Raw genomic sequence first — 17,751 nt, 5'->3', positions numbered from 1 at the left:
TAGTTAGTGCCCTTATCTGCCCCCGAAGCTCACATTGTGACCCTATTCCCCCCTACTGTTTGTTTATTTACCTTCATGCTGTCTTTAGAACGAGGAGAGGATACAAGGAGAGGTAAGGCAAACGGGCTGGTCCTCTTCTGCTCACTCTACTGTATGTCCGTTTCTCCAAAAGCATGTCTCCATTCCACCAAGTCCATCCATCCAACTGTGTTTTCACTCTGTCTTGAATGAGTTCACAGCCAGCGTCATTTCCATTAATATCATCCACAATGTCTGTCCACACACATTATAACAAATTTCATGAATAATATCAGTGCCAGTAGCAGATTTAACATTAACGATTGACCCAGATTTGACTGTAGGCCTATTAAGAATCATTCTGATCAATATGTATAAAAACATGCTGGTGCACTGTTGTGACATTTCATGGCTGTACAGTATTTCGTTATCATGGTAAAAGCCAGACATAACATCCACCATACAGTACTTGTGTGATCAGTGTCAATTTGTCTGTAAAGTACAGTCTCCACACTGCTTGGTCTTACTGTCCACTCTTTTCACAGCAAATCCGCAAATTGAGACGAGAACTGGAGTCTTCCCAGGAGAAGGTTGCCACCTTGACCACCCAGCTCAGTGCCAATGTATGTATACTAAAATCCGCCGGTATACCACCAGTTTCAGCTTACTGTAGTTCCCCCTTGTAATTGACAGTAGTACAGACAATAGATTTGTCAAAGGAATATTTTCTAGCTTCCCTTTGGCAAACCAATCTTGTAATGTCTGTGTTGGATGCATCCATTACAAGTGTTTGGTCTGAGTGAGAATGCATCATGTAAATTGTACTGCCGCTGGACAGAAGAGATTATGTTGATCCATTACTTGTAACTGAGGGAAGTGCATCCTGAATAGATTTCTGAACATTGTTGTTGAGGCATAATCTACAGACCAAAAAGAAAACAAGTGCAAGTCCATGTGTTTGTGGCACACCCCCAGGGGTTTGATTACAACCACTCCCAAGCGATTTAAGAGTGATTTATAAACATTATGCACCACGTGCAGACTTAGAGTAACTATGTCATGTTCCACATTCTATTGCGTCGGTCCACTCCTGTTCTCACTTTTCACCTTCCTTCAGCTAACGTTGTTTAGTCTATTAGTCACCATACTCCAAGTAAAGGATGATCAATATTCAACAATGAGATGTGTGATTATCGAAGAATTATGCAGGATATGGAGGCTAATTCCACATAATGTTCCACAGAATCCATTATTTTTAAATAACCATACGGCTCAGAATTATCTCTATTTGCATTGTATCAGCATTTGGATATTTGAGGATATAATTCAAAATTCTTTCAAAATTAAATGTTTTGGTATCTGTTTTGGATGTCCAATGGGCATTGAAGAAGAAAAATAATCAGAAAGAATCAGAAGAGGGTCTTGGAGTGGTAGCAGAGTTCCCTGTCCCCTATTGAATCAGTCAGTTGTCTTATTTTCACAATGTCAGACATGTTTTATGTTCTCCCAAAAGGTCCAAATTGTATTGAAATCCATTTTGGGTTTTTAAAGATATTTTTGGATTTTTCTGCCTTTATTGATAGTTTGGAAAGTAATTTGACAGGAAATGGGTAGAGAGATGGGGGGGGGGAGACACGCGGCAAAGGCCGTCGGGATCGGGAGTCGAACCCTCGACACGCCATCATCACCCAAATACACAATCACAGACTGTATACACATATATTTTGATTAAAATCTATGAAATATCAAGTATTCCCTGTGGCTATGGTATAAATTAATAATATATACTTTCAGCATGATGCGCTATGAAATAGTTATAATGATTATTGGAACCCCTGAACTACAACTCACCCATTCTTGAGATAAGGGACAAAACTTTTTTCAAACTGGATATATATTTTTTTTAAGATACATTCAAATCAAATGGATGTATTTGTAGACACAGGTCTCAACTACCAATATTGAGAAGGAACAGGTTTTTCGCATAACATTTCTTTCTAAAATGGGACATTTATGCACTTAATACCCGATTCATGTCAACTCCGTCAGACACACTAAAATACCTTTTAATTTAATTTGATAATTTCAACAATAATATAAAGTCCTCAGTTCTCTTATAATGGCTTTCAGTAATCAAGTTAAGTAATACAATTATTTTAATATTGTTTTTTTCCAATATCACACTATTATGAAATATCCAATTTCTCAAATCCGTCATTTCAACCTCTATTTTCAATATTATAACATGAAAACCATGTAAAAAAAAAAAAAAATCATCATTACGTATCATTTCAGTTGGTGTTTCAATACATATGCACAAAATATTAAACATCACATTTTCTATTTCTTTGGAAATTAACAAAAACATCACGGGACGAACATCTGACGGAGTTGACGAACATCTGACGGAGTTGACAAGTTTAACTGATTTAGGTTCTAGATCACCTAGGATCTTGATTCTGGTGACTAATCCCACATTTTCAAGGATGAGGAATACAGTGGTACTATTTATATTGGCCCTGTGACCATGGCAGCCATTTTCAAAATGGCAGCCACCTGCTGTTATCTTACAATAACTCAAGTTCTACACCACCTAGGATCTTGATTCTGATGACTAATCCTACATTTTCAATGAGGAGGAATACAGTTTTATCTATTTAGATTTATCCCGTGACAATGGCAGCCATTTAAAAAAATGGTGGACCTGCTATTATTTTACCAATTTAGTCAGGGAATAGGCCTATTATCAGAATAATGTCAAATCTGTGAATACATTTCTTACCAAGAATTTTTTCACCAATGTGTTTGTAAAGGTGTCTACTAACATATCCCACATTGGTTTCTATTGAACCACCCTAGAGGCATTTTTGACAGCTGCTGAAAGTTGGGTACCATACCAAGTGGCTATGGCAAAACTAGGGAGTCTATGGCCAAACTAGGGGTCAAACCCCTTGGGCTAAATTCGGCCATATATCCACTTGCCCAAATGTGCTGACCTCATTTTGTGATGATGGCTATGGCCGTTTTCAGCCCAAGGAGTGTTCTTCGTGCATAGCTAATGCTTGGAATGCATTCAGAATCATGAAAACTCCCTAGTTTGACATGTCACATGCTACTTAAAGCATAATGAACATTTTGCCTTATATAGGTTGTTGATGGTACCCCAACTTTCAGCAGCTGTCAAAAGGTCCCCTAGGGTGGTTGAATATAAAGCAATGTGGGATATGTTAGTAGACACCCTTCCAAACACATTGGTGAAGAAAATTCTTGATAAGGAATTTATTACCAGATTGTATTAATATCCCCTGACTAAATAACTCATCTTCTAGACCACCTAGACCCGACTTCACAAACAGAGACCCGATTGACACCTAAACAACAAGTTTGGACAGCCCCACCAATTAGTGTTACGGAAAATAGCAAGTGTCTACCCTAGGCCCAGAGGGAGACACAGAACTTAGATGCGGCTCACATGTTGCACGACTCCTCAACAAGCTGCCACCAGGGATGAGAGCTGAATTCTGCCGCACAATGCTCTGCGGCCCAGGAGCAACCAACACCCTGTTGGAGTTCTCTGAGTGGTTGAAGCATGAGTCCTAGCCATATAGCCTGTGCAAAGGCAAACACCTTGAAGACCTGCTTGAGGTGAACAGTAAGCAGTGAACAGTGAGCGAAAGACTGAAGACAGAAGATCTGCCTTCAGGACTATCAGGCAGGATGTGCAGACACTGAAGGCATCAGTGTCGTTCTGTGTCCCCAGCATGTCAACCAAAGCAATGTTACCAAATCAAAGGAGCCTTCACCTCAAGTCACCTGGGGCTGGGTGAGCAATCGTATCCTGTATCTAGCCTCACAACTAAATACAGACACTTGGCCAGACTGCCGTTTGAAAGGGTCAAACCCTTCATCCTGATTGGGGAAGACCACCCCACCTAATCACACCAACCAAACAAGTGAGGTTGGGGCCTCCAGGTGGGCCAGTAGCCATCTGCACAAGACTGGGCTGGACCCTGCAGGAAAGCAATCTCCAGCCAAGACAATGTAAGTTGACTATAACAGAGCCCCAGAACACAGAGCTCATGAGAAGGATGGAGAAACACTGGCAGGAGGCCACCAAGATACAACGCCACACTGCAGTGGCCAGTGAAGTCAAACTGTGCGTCTGTACCTGAAAGAGACAAGTCAAAGGCCAGAAAGCCCACCTCCTTTTAATGTCCTGTCAGTAGCAACTCAACCTGCACCTGAAATAAGCCCTGACCCCTCCCAGAGAAAGTTCATCCTTGAAAATGTAATGATTAGTCGCCAGAATCAAGATCCTTGGTGGTCTAAAACTTGAGTTATTGGTAAAATAACAGCAGGTTGGTGGTCACTTTGAAAAACAATGGCTGCCATGGTCACAGGACAAATCTAAATAGTACCACTGTATTCCTCATCTTTTAAAATGTATTATTAGTCGGCAGAATCAAGATCCTATGTGGTCTAAAACTTGAGTTATTGTAAAATAACAGCAGGTGGCGGCCATTTTGAAAAACAATGGCTGCCATGGTCACAGGACAAATCTAAATAGTACCAATGTATCCCTCATCCTTGAAAATGTAGTCTTAGTCACCAGAATCAAGATCCTAGGTGGTGTAGAACTTGAGTTATTGTAAAATAACATCAGGTGGCGGCAATTTTGGAAAATGGCTGCCATGGTCACCACGAGACAAATCTGTGATGGCCCTATAGCCAAAAATGTTCCTTAAGGCATGCTCTAACTGTGTGCCAAATTAGAATACGTCCCATTATTCAAAAACTATAATTGTATTGTTTTAGGAACACTTTTGTCAACTCCGTCAGATACATGTCAACTCCGTCAGACACAAAACCTGACGGAGTTGACGTCTGACGGAGTTGACAAAATGTCATTTGTTTTCATCTTAACCCTCTGTAGTACAATGTAGCCATTTTGTTTTTGCTTCATTTGTTAGCTAAACCTAACCCTAAACTTTTATAATAAACATTATTTTGGAATTCTTAACAAAGATCATAATAATGTCCTGACGGAGTTGACATGTAAAAGCTGTGACCACCCTGATATCAACATTGTTTGTTTAAAATATCAAACAATTGAATGCTTTTCAGACCAGGTGCTCCACAGTTGCAACAAATACAAACGGGACTTGGAAAAGGAGTCTTCAGGCTAAATCTGTCGACAATATTTTCTGATTAATTTAAGACTTTTAAAAAACCTGACGGAGTTGACGGGAGACGTGGGACACACATTTGATATGAGATATCTAATGGAAAATATAAATTAAAATTATTGTGTATATTGTTTGCTATGTTGTTGACAATCTACTTTAATTTAGTATGTATATTTATGTGATTGTGACAGTATTAGACACTTTTTTAGCAGTTTGAAATTATGACCACTTGCTGGGGACAGGCTAAATACAGGCGTTTTTGGGTACAGTGCCTGCTTTTAACTAATTCAGATGGCATATGAAAACAATTATAATGAAATTAATGGCATAATAATACACAACTGTATTACATTTAACTTTGCAAGTGCTTTTATTTTTAATAAATTAATTTATTTTTAACAATAATAAGGCTCTTATGTGTGGGACATGTTTTTTCCACTTTTGTCCCTCATCTCAAGAATGAGTGAACTATTATAAACGCTATTAGAGATATCCTAGTCACCTAGTGTGTGTTACAGTATGTGGTGTGTGAAATAACCAGAGCTTAGTTTCATAGTAACTAGATCTAATGTGATAACCGCAACGTCCACTGCAAATAACCAACAAATCAACAAGAGCAAATTTGTCAGATGTGTTTGTGTGTGAGCTTGAGTCAGTGTAAATCCATAATAGGACCATGAACTTGTAGGGCTGCACGATCCTGATTATCAGTTACTTTAAGTAATATTGTAATAGTGATTCTTTATATATATACTGTATATAAGGAAACATATTTTTTGCTTTTATCCATTTTAAAATACAAGACGTACATGACCACAAACAAAACGGATATAACAAAACACGAGACAATAAAATGCGAATTAATCGTTATTCTTAGTCACAGTTATTGTTCATGTTTTTTTGTGTGGAAAGGGGTGTTTTTTACTATTTTCTTAATGTGTGTTGTTCATTGTGCATATCAGCCTCTGTGATTGTATTACTCCTCTGTGAGGCTGATGGATGGAGAAGATGGGTTGCACAGTGTTCTGTTTCTATTAAACTCTGTATACTTTTTAAAAGGTACAGCATCTAACCAAATATACTTCGATTAATTGGGCAGCCCTACTTCGAACCCAGGCCTAATGCCGCTGTCCCTCTTTCCTCCTTGTACTTTTGGACTGACCGCTGCCCCCTGCTTGGCTCCCATTGATCCACGCCATTGGATGTTGGGTGTATCAGCTTGGCCAGGTTTGTTCCACTGTCACTTCCAGAACCTTCTCTCCGTCGGTACGGTGTCGCATGATTCCTTTTGACTGAAGCCCAGGCTATCAGAGATATCGAGAGACTGCCTGCAACTGACACTTCACCTCGAAGCATGTTGACCATTATCATTACAGTAAACCACACACTGACCTTGACATTCCATCACCAAAGGAAACAGAAAGATCTGTTGCAAAGCAACTGGAACAGAAGAAACATAACATAAACATCATAACATAACATCTAATGCTGCAGTCATGAAACGCATCACATTCAGTACTTAAACTCTAAACATGCTAAATTTGGTTGAAGAGGTCTGTGCCCAGGCGTCACATCGCTGTAATCCCTCACATCTGGCACTTAACCCCTTCTTTCATCTAGCTGGTCATTGCTCCCTCCCTCCCATGTCTTCCCTGCAGAAGGAGAGAGCCATTCGCTTGATCCTGAACCTGTGAGACAGCAGACCTTTCTGTTGCAGCCTGTGACTTATCTGTCTCTCTCTCTCTCTCTCTCTCTCTCTCTCTCTGTGTATCTAAAAAGGCTAACCTGGTAGCGGCATTTGAGCAGAGCCTGGCGCTGATGACAGCACGCCTACAGACACTGTCTGCCTCCTCAGAACAGAAGGTATCACACAGAAATCAGGTTTCAGTTTTATTTTATTATAATTATGTTATTTCATTTAATTGGAAAGTTAGAGCATGTTGTATTATTTTAGTATTTTATTTGGATTTATCTAAGAAACTAAAAGTCTCCCAACATACCTGTATGCGTTGTTCCATTGACCGTACCCAGCACATACATTATCCTAGCTCTTTAAAATGAATACCCCAAAACACCAATACCCTTACAGGGAATAACCTTGAAAACGGCCCAAGGAAAACTTCCAGTTGTGGACTAATTGATGGAAATAGAAGTTGGAACAGTCTTGAAAAGAAAACACAGACAGAATTTTATTCCATTATGTACTAGGTCTGATGTTTCAAGCTCACATGGTGGCCTCCCCAAATAAAAGTTACATTTGCTACAAACTGTGAGTAGCATTTGTGGCACTTTATAGGTGTAATTTAAATCACTTTGGCTCTGTGTTTAGAGGCACCTCAGTGTGCCATCCACATTTGGGATTAGATCACACTCATTATTTAGCAATCCTTTGTAAAACAGGCCCTTGATAAAACTGTAGAAGCCAATGAAGACAATTAGAGTATGACAAAGCTTAATAATAAATGCTCATCATAACTGTGAGGTTAGGACAAATCAGTAGGAGTAATAGCTGGAGTTTCTTTTTTGGAGAATGTGAAATAGCCGGACATGTGGCCTAAATAGGGAGTTGCATCATGATATAATGAATCCAGGGGCAATTTAATCTACAATCACCAAAACATAATGCGGGCTGTTATAGTGTCAGGCCGATTTGAAAATAATTGTGGCGGAGGTTCTTCCTTGGCCTATTGGAGCATGAATGCAAAGTTTCACACTGATTGGTCCAGTGAGATTAGATGTAAACTCAGTGTCTGACACACGGGGCAAAAACATAGTCTTCATCTTCTGGCCTGGCAAACATGATAACTACGTTTATTTAAACAATATTTTCACTTTCACTTCTACAGGAATCTGAGTTGTCTGAGCTGAAAGATACCATTGAGATTCTGAAGGTCAAAAACACTGAAGCGCAGGAAATCATCCAGGTGGCTTTGAGTAACCCAGAACCAGAGGTCACACCAACAGGTAGGGGTCAAACGCTGTATCATTATGTATATCATTTTTATAAGTAGGCTAAGTATAATTTTGAAAGGAAAATCGTTCCTGAGATGTGGCAAACAGGATGCCTTCTTCAGGTTATGAAGAAGGCATACCCTGAAGAAGGCATCCTGTTTGCCGAAACTTCGGTTCAATAAAAGTTTCTAGCATCGTGACTACGAGCTGTGCGGCCTCTTTTCTATTCTTTCTTTGTCCAAGCCTACTGATCCATTTGAGTTTCCCTGAACATCCACCCATTTGGTCTTGTTACCTTGACCTTGATTGTGACCTTAACATGCACATTTGTTCTCGGGTTATATTGTTCACAGACGATCTGCAATCTGCAATGGAGAAAGCGTACAGAATCTTTTTTTTCCCTTCCTAAATTGGACTAATTTGCTTCCAGCATCTTCATGAGACTGTTTTGCAGAGTGCACAGTAGCACTCCCATTCAACTTAGCTATGTATTATTTTCATCTGGCGAACAGAACTGCTGATCAACCGTCAGAACTCGTCTGAGAGCCTCTCCAGCCTCAAGAGCCTCGAGAGCACCACCAGCCACTCCAGTCTGGGTAGTCTGAAGGAGCAGGAAGCCAAGAAGAAGAAGAAGAAGAGCTGGGTGAGCGCTGAATGTTGCATGAATCTGTGCATGGTGCTGTCCCTGTGTCATAGAATGAATCTGTGCATGGTGCTGTCCCTGTGTCATATAATGCTCACAAAACAGTTCTCAGTGTTTCCATAAAGGTCAGATGCACACCAGGTGCTTGGATGATTCAGAGAGCATCAGATATGTTGTCAATAACCACCAGATATCCAAAACGGTTACTTTTCAGGAGTCTAATTCAATAGCAAAAACAGCAGGGAATACAGAAAGAGGTCCAAGGCACTCTGCTACGGTCAAGTAAAAAAGACTGTACACTCACATCTCCACAAGCAAATGCTTTGTCATTTGCATCCCTATTAGCCCGTAAACTAATCCTCCTTAATTGGAAGTCCGATAAGGCGCCTTCCTTTCAACAATGGCTGAAAGAAGTTCTATCATTCCTGCCTCTGGAAAAACTCAGGTATAAAGTAGACAGAGCGCAAAAAAACTTTGTCCTAGCTTGGAGTGCCTTTGTGGAGTTTGTTGAAGACTTTTCATTTCAGTGAACTGTAATCCGTACTGTGTCCGACTATGTCCCTGTCTTGACTATTTTTTATTTATTATTATATGTTTGTGTGTTTTGTGTGTTTACTTGCTTACATGTAATGTAATGTAATGAAAAAATGTATGAACGAAAAAGAAATGTAAAAATAAAGTTTACAAAAAAGAAAAAGCTGATCTACAAGCTCAAAACATGCTGCATCGCTTAATGACACTTTTATGTGGGAAAAAAACCCCATAAAAAGTTAAAATATGGACTGGAGATACATGGTTTCTGCCGTACAGCAACGATATAAGTGACATTGAAACCTATTATTGTTGTAGTCATTAGTCACATACTGAACGCCTTTGTGCTGACGCTCACACATACAGTAACCAGTGTTCTGCTTGACCTCTCTTTCTGTTTGTCCTTCTGCATGTGTGTACAGTATGTGATTCCCTGCTTTCCCTGTTACAATAGACTGTTAATGTATGCCTTTGATCTCTCTCCCATGCTTCCATGCTTTTTATTTCAGGTCTACGAGGTGAGTAATTTACAGAGTCCCATAAGCCCAAATCCCCTGACCACTTTTCCCTTTCCAGCTTGCAGCCCCCTTTATGAGTCGTACTAGTGAAATATTTGGAAGATAAGTCTCTTGTGATATAGAAATCTTACAGTTAATTTCCGGACTTGCTGTGGCCATATTTGATCATTGTATAGTCATGCTGATATTTTAAGTATGATTTGAATTAGCTACAGTAGATATTCCACATATTGAAATTCTTCTCTGACAGAGGAACTATAAAAGTTGATGAATTAAGTAATAATTTCAGAAGTGTTAACGTGCTGTGAAATTAGAATTCCCTGTTAGAGCGTATTTAAGTTCTCTGTTGTACACAGACAAAAACTATACTAGGTTTTGATTACTGTTGAGTACTGTTTAGTTACAATTGTTGGGTGATAATCATCTCTGGTAACAAAGCTAGAAACGGCATTAAAACAAGACTGATATATTTGTATTACAGTACATCACAGCATTTCGGGTGCGTTTTCATCTCAACCATTAATTTGTTGTTGTGGTATTATACATAAATACATACAATTCAATTCAAAGGGCTTTATTGGCATGAGAAAACATACGTTTACATTGCCAAAGCAGACAGAACAATACAACAATACAATCAAAACAAAAATGATGTACATTTAGTGTGCAGTGGGTGCATAGTCTGTCTTCTCTCGGGATACAGGTCTGCCTATGACGGCCTTTCTCGATCGCGAGACTGTGCTCACTGAGTCTGTACCTAGTTAAGATTTTTCTTTGTTTTGGGTCGGTCACGGTGCTCAGGTATTCTGCCACTGTGTATTCTCTGTTTAGGGCCAGATAGCATTCTAGTTTACTCTGCTTTTGTGTTGCTTCTTTCCAATGTGTCAGATAGTTTTCCTTTTGCTGTTTTATAATTTGGTTTAGTCCAATGGGTTTTCTATCTCGTGGCTCTGTTTGTGTTTGTGCCCGGAGTTCCAGGGCCAGCTGGCTGAGGGGGCATCTCTCTAGAGTTTCACTGTGTGTGAGTGCCTTGTTATGGAGTGCATCTAGGTCACTTTCTTTTAGGTGGTTGTAGAACTTAAGTGCTCTCTTTTTTATTTTGATTATGAGTGGGTATCGTCCTAATTCTGCCCTGCATGCATTATTTGGTGTTTTTCGCTGGGTACGGAGAATGGATTTGCAGAATTCTGTGTGTAGGGTCTCGGTTTGGTGTTTATCCCATTTTTCAAGGTCATGGTTTGCTAATGGTCCCCAGATCTCGCAACCATAGAGGGAAATTGGTTCTATCACGGAGTCCAGTATTTTAAGCCAGGTTTTAATTGGGATGTCTATTTTGATGTTTCTTTTGATGGCATAGAATGCCCTTCTTGCCTTGTCTCTCAGGTCCTTTACAGCTTGGTTGTAGTTCCCTGTGCTGCTGATGTTTAGGCCAAGGTAGGTATAGTTTTTTGTTTGTTCTAGTGGGATTGTATTTAGGAAGAATTGGTGGTTTTGGCGGCTGGGCCTTTTTTGAAATATCATGATTTTAGTCTTGGTTAGGTTCACTGTCAGGGCCCATGTCTGGGAGAATTTGTGTAGGAGATCAAGTTGCTGCTGTAGTCCTTCCTTGGTTGGGGACAGCAGCAGCAGGTCATCTGCGTAAAGTAAGCATTTGATTTCTGTGTTTGCCAAGGGGATGCCTGGAGCTGTAGACTGTTCTAACGTTTTTGCTAATTCGTTGATATATATGTTGAAGAGTGTTGGACTCAGGCTGCATCCCTGTCTAACTCCACGGCTTTGGGGGGAAAAGTCTGTGTGCTTTTCGCCTATTTTGACTGCGCATTTGTTGTTAGTGTACATTGATTTTATGATGTCATAGGTTTTCCCCCCAATGCCACTTAACAACAGTTTGTACATCAGACCCTCATGCCAAATTGAATCGAATGCTTTTTTGAAGTCGACAAAGCAGGAGAATAATTTGCTTTTGTTTTTGTTTATTTGGTTGTCAATTAGGGTGTTGAGAGTGTAAATGTGGTCTGTTGTGCGATATTTTGGTAGAAAGCCAATTTGTGATTTGCTCAGGACATTGCTTTCTGTGAGGAAATTTAGAATTCTTTGGTTGAGGATCATGCAGAGGATCTTTCCGAGGTTGCTGTTTACACAAATCCCGCGGTAGTTATTTGGGTCATATTTGTCTCCACTTTTGTGGAGTGGCGTTATCAGCCCTTGATTCCATGTGCTGGGGAAAATCCCAGAGCTGAGCACGATATTTAGGAGTTTTAATATGGCCAGTTGGAATTTGAGGTCTGTGAATGTTATCATTTCATTTAGAATTCCGTCTGCCCCACAGGCCTTCTTTGTTTTAAGTGTTTTTATTTTGTCTTGTAGTTCTTTTAGGTTGATTTGGGAATCTAGTGGTTTCTGGTAGTCTTTTATGGCTGACTCTAGGTTTTGTAGTTTATCTTTTATTTGTTTTTGTTCTTTGTTCTTCTCGATTGGGCCAAAGAGGCTAGAAAAATGGTTTACCCATATATCTCCATTTTGGATGGGTAACTCGTCCTGTTTTAGCTTATTAAGTCTGTTCCAGTTTTCCCAGAAGCTGTTTGTCTCTATGGAATCCTCAATATCTTGCAGTTGGTTTCTAACGTGTTGATCTCTTTTTTCTCTTACTGTGTTCTTGTATTGTTTCAGTGTTTCCCCATATTGGAGACATGTGTTGTGGTTGTCTGGGTCTCTGTGTTTTTGGTTTGATAGTTTCCTTAATTTTTTCCTGAGATTCTTGCAGTCATTATCGTACCATTTGTCATTCTCAACATTCTTTCTGGCTTTCTTGTTTGATACTTTTAGGTTTGCTAGTGAGGCTGTAAGTTCGAATATATAATTAAGGCCTTCTACTGCCCTGTTTACACTTTCACTGTTTTCTTCAAAGGTTTTTTCTAGGAACTGGTCCAGTTGTGATTGGACTTGTTTTTGTCTAATAGCATTTTGGAAGGCTTCTGCGCTATGTTCCTTCCATTTGTAACGTTTTCTTATATTGTGTAGTTTGTTTGGCATTTGTTCTTTGTGTCTGTGTGTTGATCTGTTTAGATAGGCTGTGGTTCTGTTGTGGTCTGACAGGGGTGTTTGCGGGCTGACTGTGAAAGCTCTGAGAGATGCCAGGTTCATGTCAGTGATAAAGTAATCTACCGTGCTGTTTCCCAGGGATGAGCTGCATGTGTATATCTGCCGAATGAGTCCCCTCGGAGTCTACCGTTAACGATGTACAGACCCAGTGAGCGACAGAGCTGTAGCAGTTGTGACCCATGTTTGTTTGTTGTTTTGTCGTGGTTGAATCTCGGGGGACATGTTGGGGAGCTGATGTTTTCCCCTCCTGGTAAGTGTTTGTTTCCCTGTGTTCACCAAACTTCTGCTTGGAAGAAGACAGGGCATTTAAATAGTTACCAGATGATTGTCAATGAGGAAGTGCCCCTATGGTGGCCTCTGAGGCTCAACTTCAACTGGCTAGTGGCTACACAGGTATAGTGCAGGAATATAGACAATGATTAATCTTTAGGGTGGTTGTGTATACAATGATATCCATAAACAGGGTAAAACTACAGTACACTCATACAGCAGCAAGAAAGAGTTTGAGCCCACATACAATACTTTACAGTTTAAAATTTGCTAGGCTACTTAGGATTTGCTTTGGGAGGCCTGATGGAGGGGAAAGGAACTGCCAGCTTGGACTCCTCATGCATAGAAGGAATCATGAGGTCAGTCCGCTGCCCCCCCCCCCCCAGGTTGGCAGAGGAAGTGTAGCGCAGTATTACATTAGATAATTGACACTGGGGGATAAAACTCTGTTGCAAAATCGTGGGATAAAAATTATATAAAAGGACAGAGAGAGAGGAGGGACATGGCTTGGATTTGAACCTGGGTCCTCATGCTCACAAGGAGCGTACAGTATATAATAATAATCTGGTCAATCTGCGCCAATCTGAGCCACCAGGCACCCAGTATACTGTTATTTTTATATGGCTTGGCTAACTGTGCACTGAGCCAAAGCCATGTGGTCTGCTTTTTCCATCTCACAGTACTCTATTCCCTGAATGGTCATTAAAAGTTAAAACCCAGGGTTTATGAGCTGCACTGTTTAATTTGTGTGTTCTCTGCTCATTGCTGACTAAGCTGAGTCAATATTGTCATTATACATGCATCCAACTGACCAGTAATTCACCATTCTGCCAGATTAGTTCAGGGTATTCCTGTCCATCCTGTTCTGCCTCAGAAAAGTGGACATAAGTTAGAGTTAGAAATGGAAGTGATTTGAGTATTTATTATTTTTACTCACTGGGTAAATTGTTAATTTATAGATTCAAACCTACAGTATAGCATGAACCAGGTGGTTACTGAAAACCAAGTGGATCAGATTGTTTGGACAATCACATGACAGCTTGGGAAAGTCACCTGTTCATGCGATCAACATCTTGCCCAACACTATCAGAGGTGTTGTTATAATGTAAACTACAAACTATAGCCATCTGGCATGCCAAGACGTTTAAAATAAATACTGATAATGATTTCAAATGTTACTTGGCCTGGGTCTGTTCGTCAGACCTTGGCTGACAGTAAACGTATTTCCTCTCTGAACAGCTACGGAGCTCCTTCAACAAAGCCTTCAATAAGAAGGGTTCCAAGCTCTCAGCCTCGTATGCTGACATCGAGGAGATAACCACCCCAGAAACCTCTGCACCCTCATCCCCCAAAGTCCACCATGATGAGGACAACCGTTCCGCAACGATAAAGTCCTCTACATCTGCATCTTCCTCCGGGTGAGATCACAGAGCACGCCCAGATGATCACTGCAACACATGGCACACATACATTTCAATGTATGTGTCTAATGACAGATACAGTAAATACTGTACATGTCCACATTGGAATTACAACCACAATTTTGATGTTGCCAAGACTCATTTCCTGTTATTCTACTTTTGGCATTTATTTAAACACATGTTATCCTTCCAAAATAGTGTGTGTGTGTGTGTGTGTGTGTGTGTGTGTGTGTGTGTGTGTGTGTGTGCGTGCGTGTGCGTGTGCGTGTGCGTGTGCGTGTGCGTGTGCGTGTGCCGCTATGTTCATTCATCTGACATTTTTTACATCGATAATACATGTCTGCAATCCGTGATTGATCACTTGGTCAGTAGTTAATGATCTTATTGTGTGATGTCATTCAAATTTCGTGACCCTTTTTCACAAACTCGACATCGGCAGACACTGCGGAGACGGTGACGTCGAGGATGACAGGATGGTATCGAACCTTCGTTCAAAACTCTGGGAGAAGGAAAGGAAACTTACGGACATCCGCTTGGAGGCCCTCAGTTCCGCCAGTCAGTTGGAACAGCTGCAGGACGCCATGACGAGCATGGAGGTAACGTGTGATCAATGTGTTAGATTAAACAGGGTGCTCCAGGGCCCCCTCCTTTTTCCCTTTACACCAAGGGCTCCATTTTCCTCACCGCTAAACCCCTTATCCCTAAACTTCTTTGCCATTTTTTTTACTATTTTGCAAAACATTTTTGAATAGTTAAAATGGCCAGTCTCACAACAAGCTCACAACGTGTCAATGTAGATTGTCTAGTTGAACTATTCAAAAATGTTTTTCAAAATAGTAAACAAAAGGCAAAGAAGTTTAGGGATAAGGGGTTTAACGGTGGCAAAAATGGAGCCCCAAATCTCTTCCTCTGAAAATAGCCATTTTGAGCTTGTAGATCCACTGTGCCACCGAGGTACTGCAGCTTGAGCGGCACTGGGCCTATGGGAGGGGAATTCGGTGCCGTCTCTATTATTTATAACTCTGTGATCCACTGTTTTCGGCCAGTGTTCACTTAATTTTGGCGAATGTTCGTTTGATAAATTAGTTGCAAAATGGTCTTGAAAGAGGATTGTGTGATGATGCTGGTACACTCTTTAACACTTTTAGCAATGATTTGCTTTTTCACATACCTAAATCGCTATTGATTTATCATTTAATTATGCTGCTGCTATCTTTACAATATGCATCTGTGAAAAGGGGCTGTTTTCTTTAGTCAATGAATATCCATTGGAATTGGTTGACTAATCAATTTGATTTGTTTATTTAATCAAAATCAATATATAACATTTTGTGTATTAATTTAGTAAAAATGTATTAAAATTATGGTCATTACATTGCAATTACACCATTTTAATTGTGTATTACAATACTTCCTGAAGTGGAGTTGACTAATTGTAATACTGCTGGTTTTGTCTGTAGATGACAGTGGAGAGCTTGAAGACTGAGAATGACAAGCTGAAGACAGGCGGCCCCTCCCCCTCTCCGGGCCCTTCTAACTCTGTCTCGCAGTCTTCAGGTCTCACAACCCTCGGGGGTTCATCACCGCGTCAATCTGTTGCCATGCACATGCCCAAAAGCTACAGCAGGGGGCTGAGTGACGGGAGCAACTCAGGTGACACTCCTCCCCAACACTGACCTAGAATTCATTGAATCCCCCACAAGGACGTCTGGGCTCCCATAAAAGTTGGGTTTGCCACATACGACAAGCCTTGTATTATTGCCTACAATCTACTTTTAGTTAGGGATTTAGTAGACGCTCCTAATCCAGGGCGATTTACATTAAGCAAGAACAACACATGGCAATACATCGAATACATATAGACAAATAGTCATAAGCAAGCTAGGAATCTAACATCCGTCTAACTATGTCTGTATATCTGTAGAATGAAACTGATTATACACTATAGAGTGCTAAGTCTACATAATATGCTTTCTAAATTACATACGTTTAGCCTTTGCATACGCCTGCAAGGTCGTCAAGGCTAGGGCAAGTGCTTAAGTGGTTAAGGTGAAGTCGGAAGAGGTAAGTTTTCAGACTACCTGTTTAGCCCAGGTCTAGTGGTAGACATACATCTTACAGTATCTCCATCAATGTCAGTGCTCAATTAGTGTCTTAATCATGGGGTCTTTCATTGATTCAAAATGAGCTTAATTAAGATTAAGTGTATTAAGAGAACCAGGGACATCCACATACGTTAAGCCCAAACCACACCGGTAGGGACTCCTTGGTACAAAACCGTTTTAAGGTCAACCACACCAATGCAACTCATTTCCTTTAGGCTATATGATGTGTAAAAGTATGTACTTCATTCTGTGCAATTCATTCTAGTGCCTACGGAGCAAAACCCAGATTAATTTAACTGTAATGTTTACACTATGAGTTAAATGAACACTGGATTTTGCTGGGTAGCTTACTTCATGACATGTGGCACTACAGGTGCTTAATCTTTGTTTTTGTTTTTTTCCGACAGATGTCTTCACAGATTCCATCAGTCTGTCCTTACAGAGAGACGACCACCGTGTCAGGGTTGTTGTCTCCATTGCCGATTTACATGTCTTCAAAGACGTAAGTATTTTCACACGTTGTGGTTAATCTCCCATGGACCCATCAGTATTTACTGTATTGCTTCCAGCAGCGCTATAATCAAATATTTGTACTGTACTTAATTTTCATGGGGTTTGACTAAAAAAAGGATAATAATTATATATATATATATATATATATATATATATATATAAATAAGAAATATATATATAATATATATTATATTTTAAACACACACATATTTTTCAAAGGAAATCCAGAAATAAAACAAACAAACAATTGAGAAATTGTCAAAATAGCAGATCAATACTGTATAAATTCACAATATTATATCACAAGGTGATGCATTGTGGACTTTGTAGATCGCCACGTTATTAATTCATAATGTAATTTTGTAAGCCTCCTGTCTGGGTCCTGGCTGAATCTTTTGGGTACCCCTACTGTACTGTACTGTACTGTACTGTACTGTACTGTGCTGTACTGTACTGTACTGTACTGTACTGTACTGTACTGTACTGTACTGT

At 40.1% G+C, this 17,751-nt stretch overlaps 1 protein-coding gene across 1 annotated transcript in view; it reads left to right on the top strand.

Annotated features, from left to right (window-relative positions):
* Positions 1–17,751, top strand: part of nav1b (neuron navigator 1b) — a gene marked incomplete at its 5' end in the record, with an annotated part of 78,091 nt that overhangs the window by 49,151 nt on the left and 11,189 nt on the right. Inside the window, 9 exons of the mRNA XM_083770838.1 lie at positions 89–112; positions 564–641; positions 6,984–7,067; positions 8,051–8,168; positions 8,669–8,799; positions 14,460–14,638; positions 15,081–15,237; positions 16,102–16,294; positions 17,154–17,248. Of these exons, the coding sequence (XP_083626964.1) occupies positions 89–112; positions 564–641; positions 6,984–7,067; positions 8,051–8,168; positions 8,669–8,799; positions 14,460–14,638; positions 15,081–15,237; positions 16,102–16,294; positions 17,154–17,248 (1,059 nt within the window). The remainder of the gene's footprint in view (positions 1–88; positions 113–563; positions 642–6,983; positions 7,068–8,050; positions 8,169–8,668; positions 8,800–14,459; positions 14,639–15,080; positions 15,238–16,101; positions 16,295–17,153; positions 17,249–17,751) is intronic.

This window comes from Protomyctophum parallelum (assembly GCF_964188405.1).
Source record: "Protomyctophum parallelum genome assembly, chromosome: 8".
Classification (NCBI taxonomy): Eukaryota; Metazoa; Chordata; class Actinopteri; order Myctophiformes; family Myctophidae; genus Protomyctophum; species Protomyctophum parallelum.
Note: the sequence above shows the minus strand (reverse complement) of the source record. Positions and strands in the feature narration are given on the sequence as shown.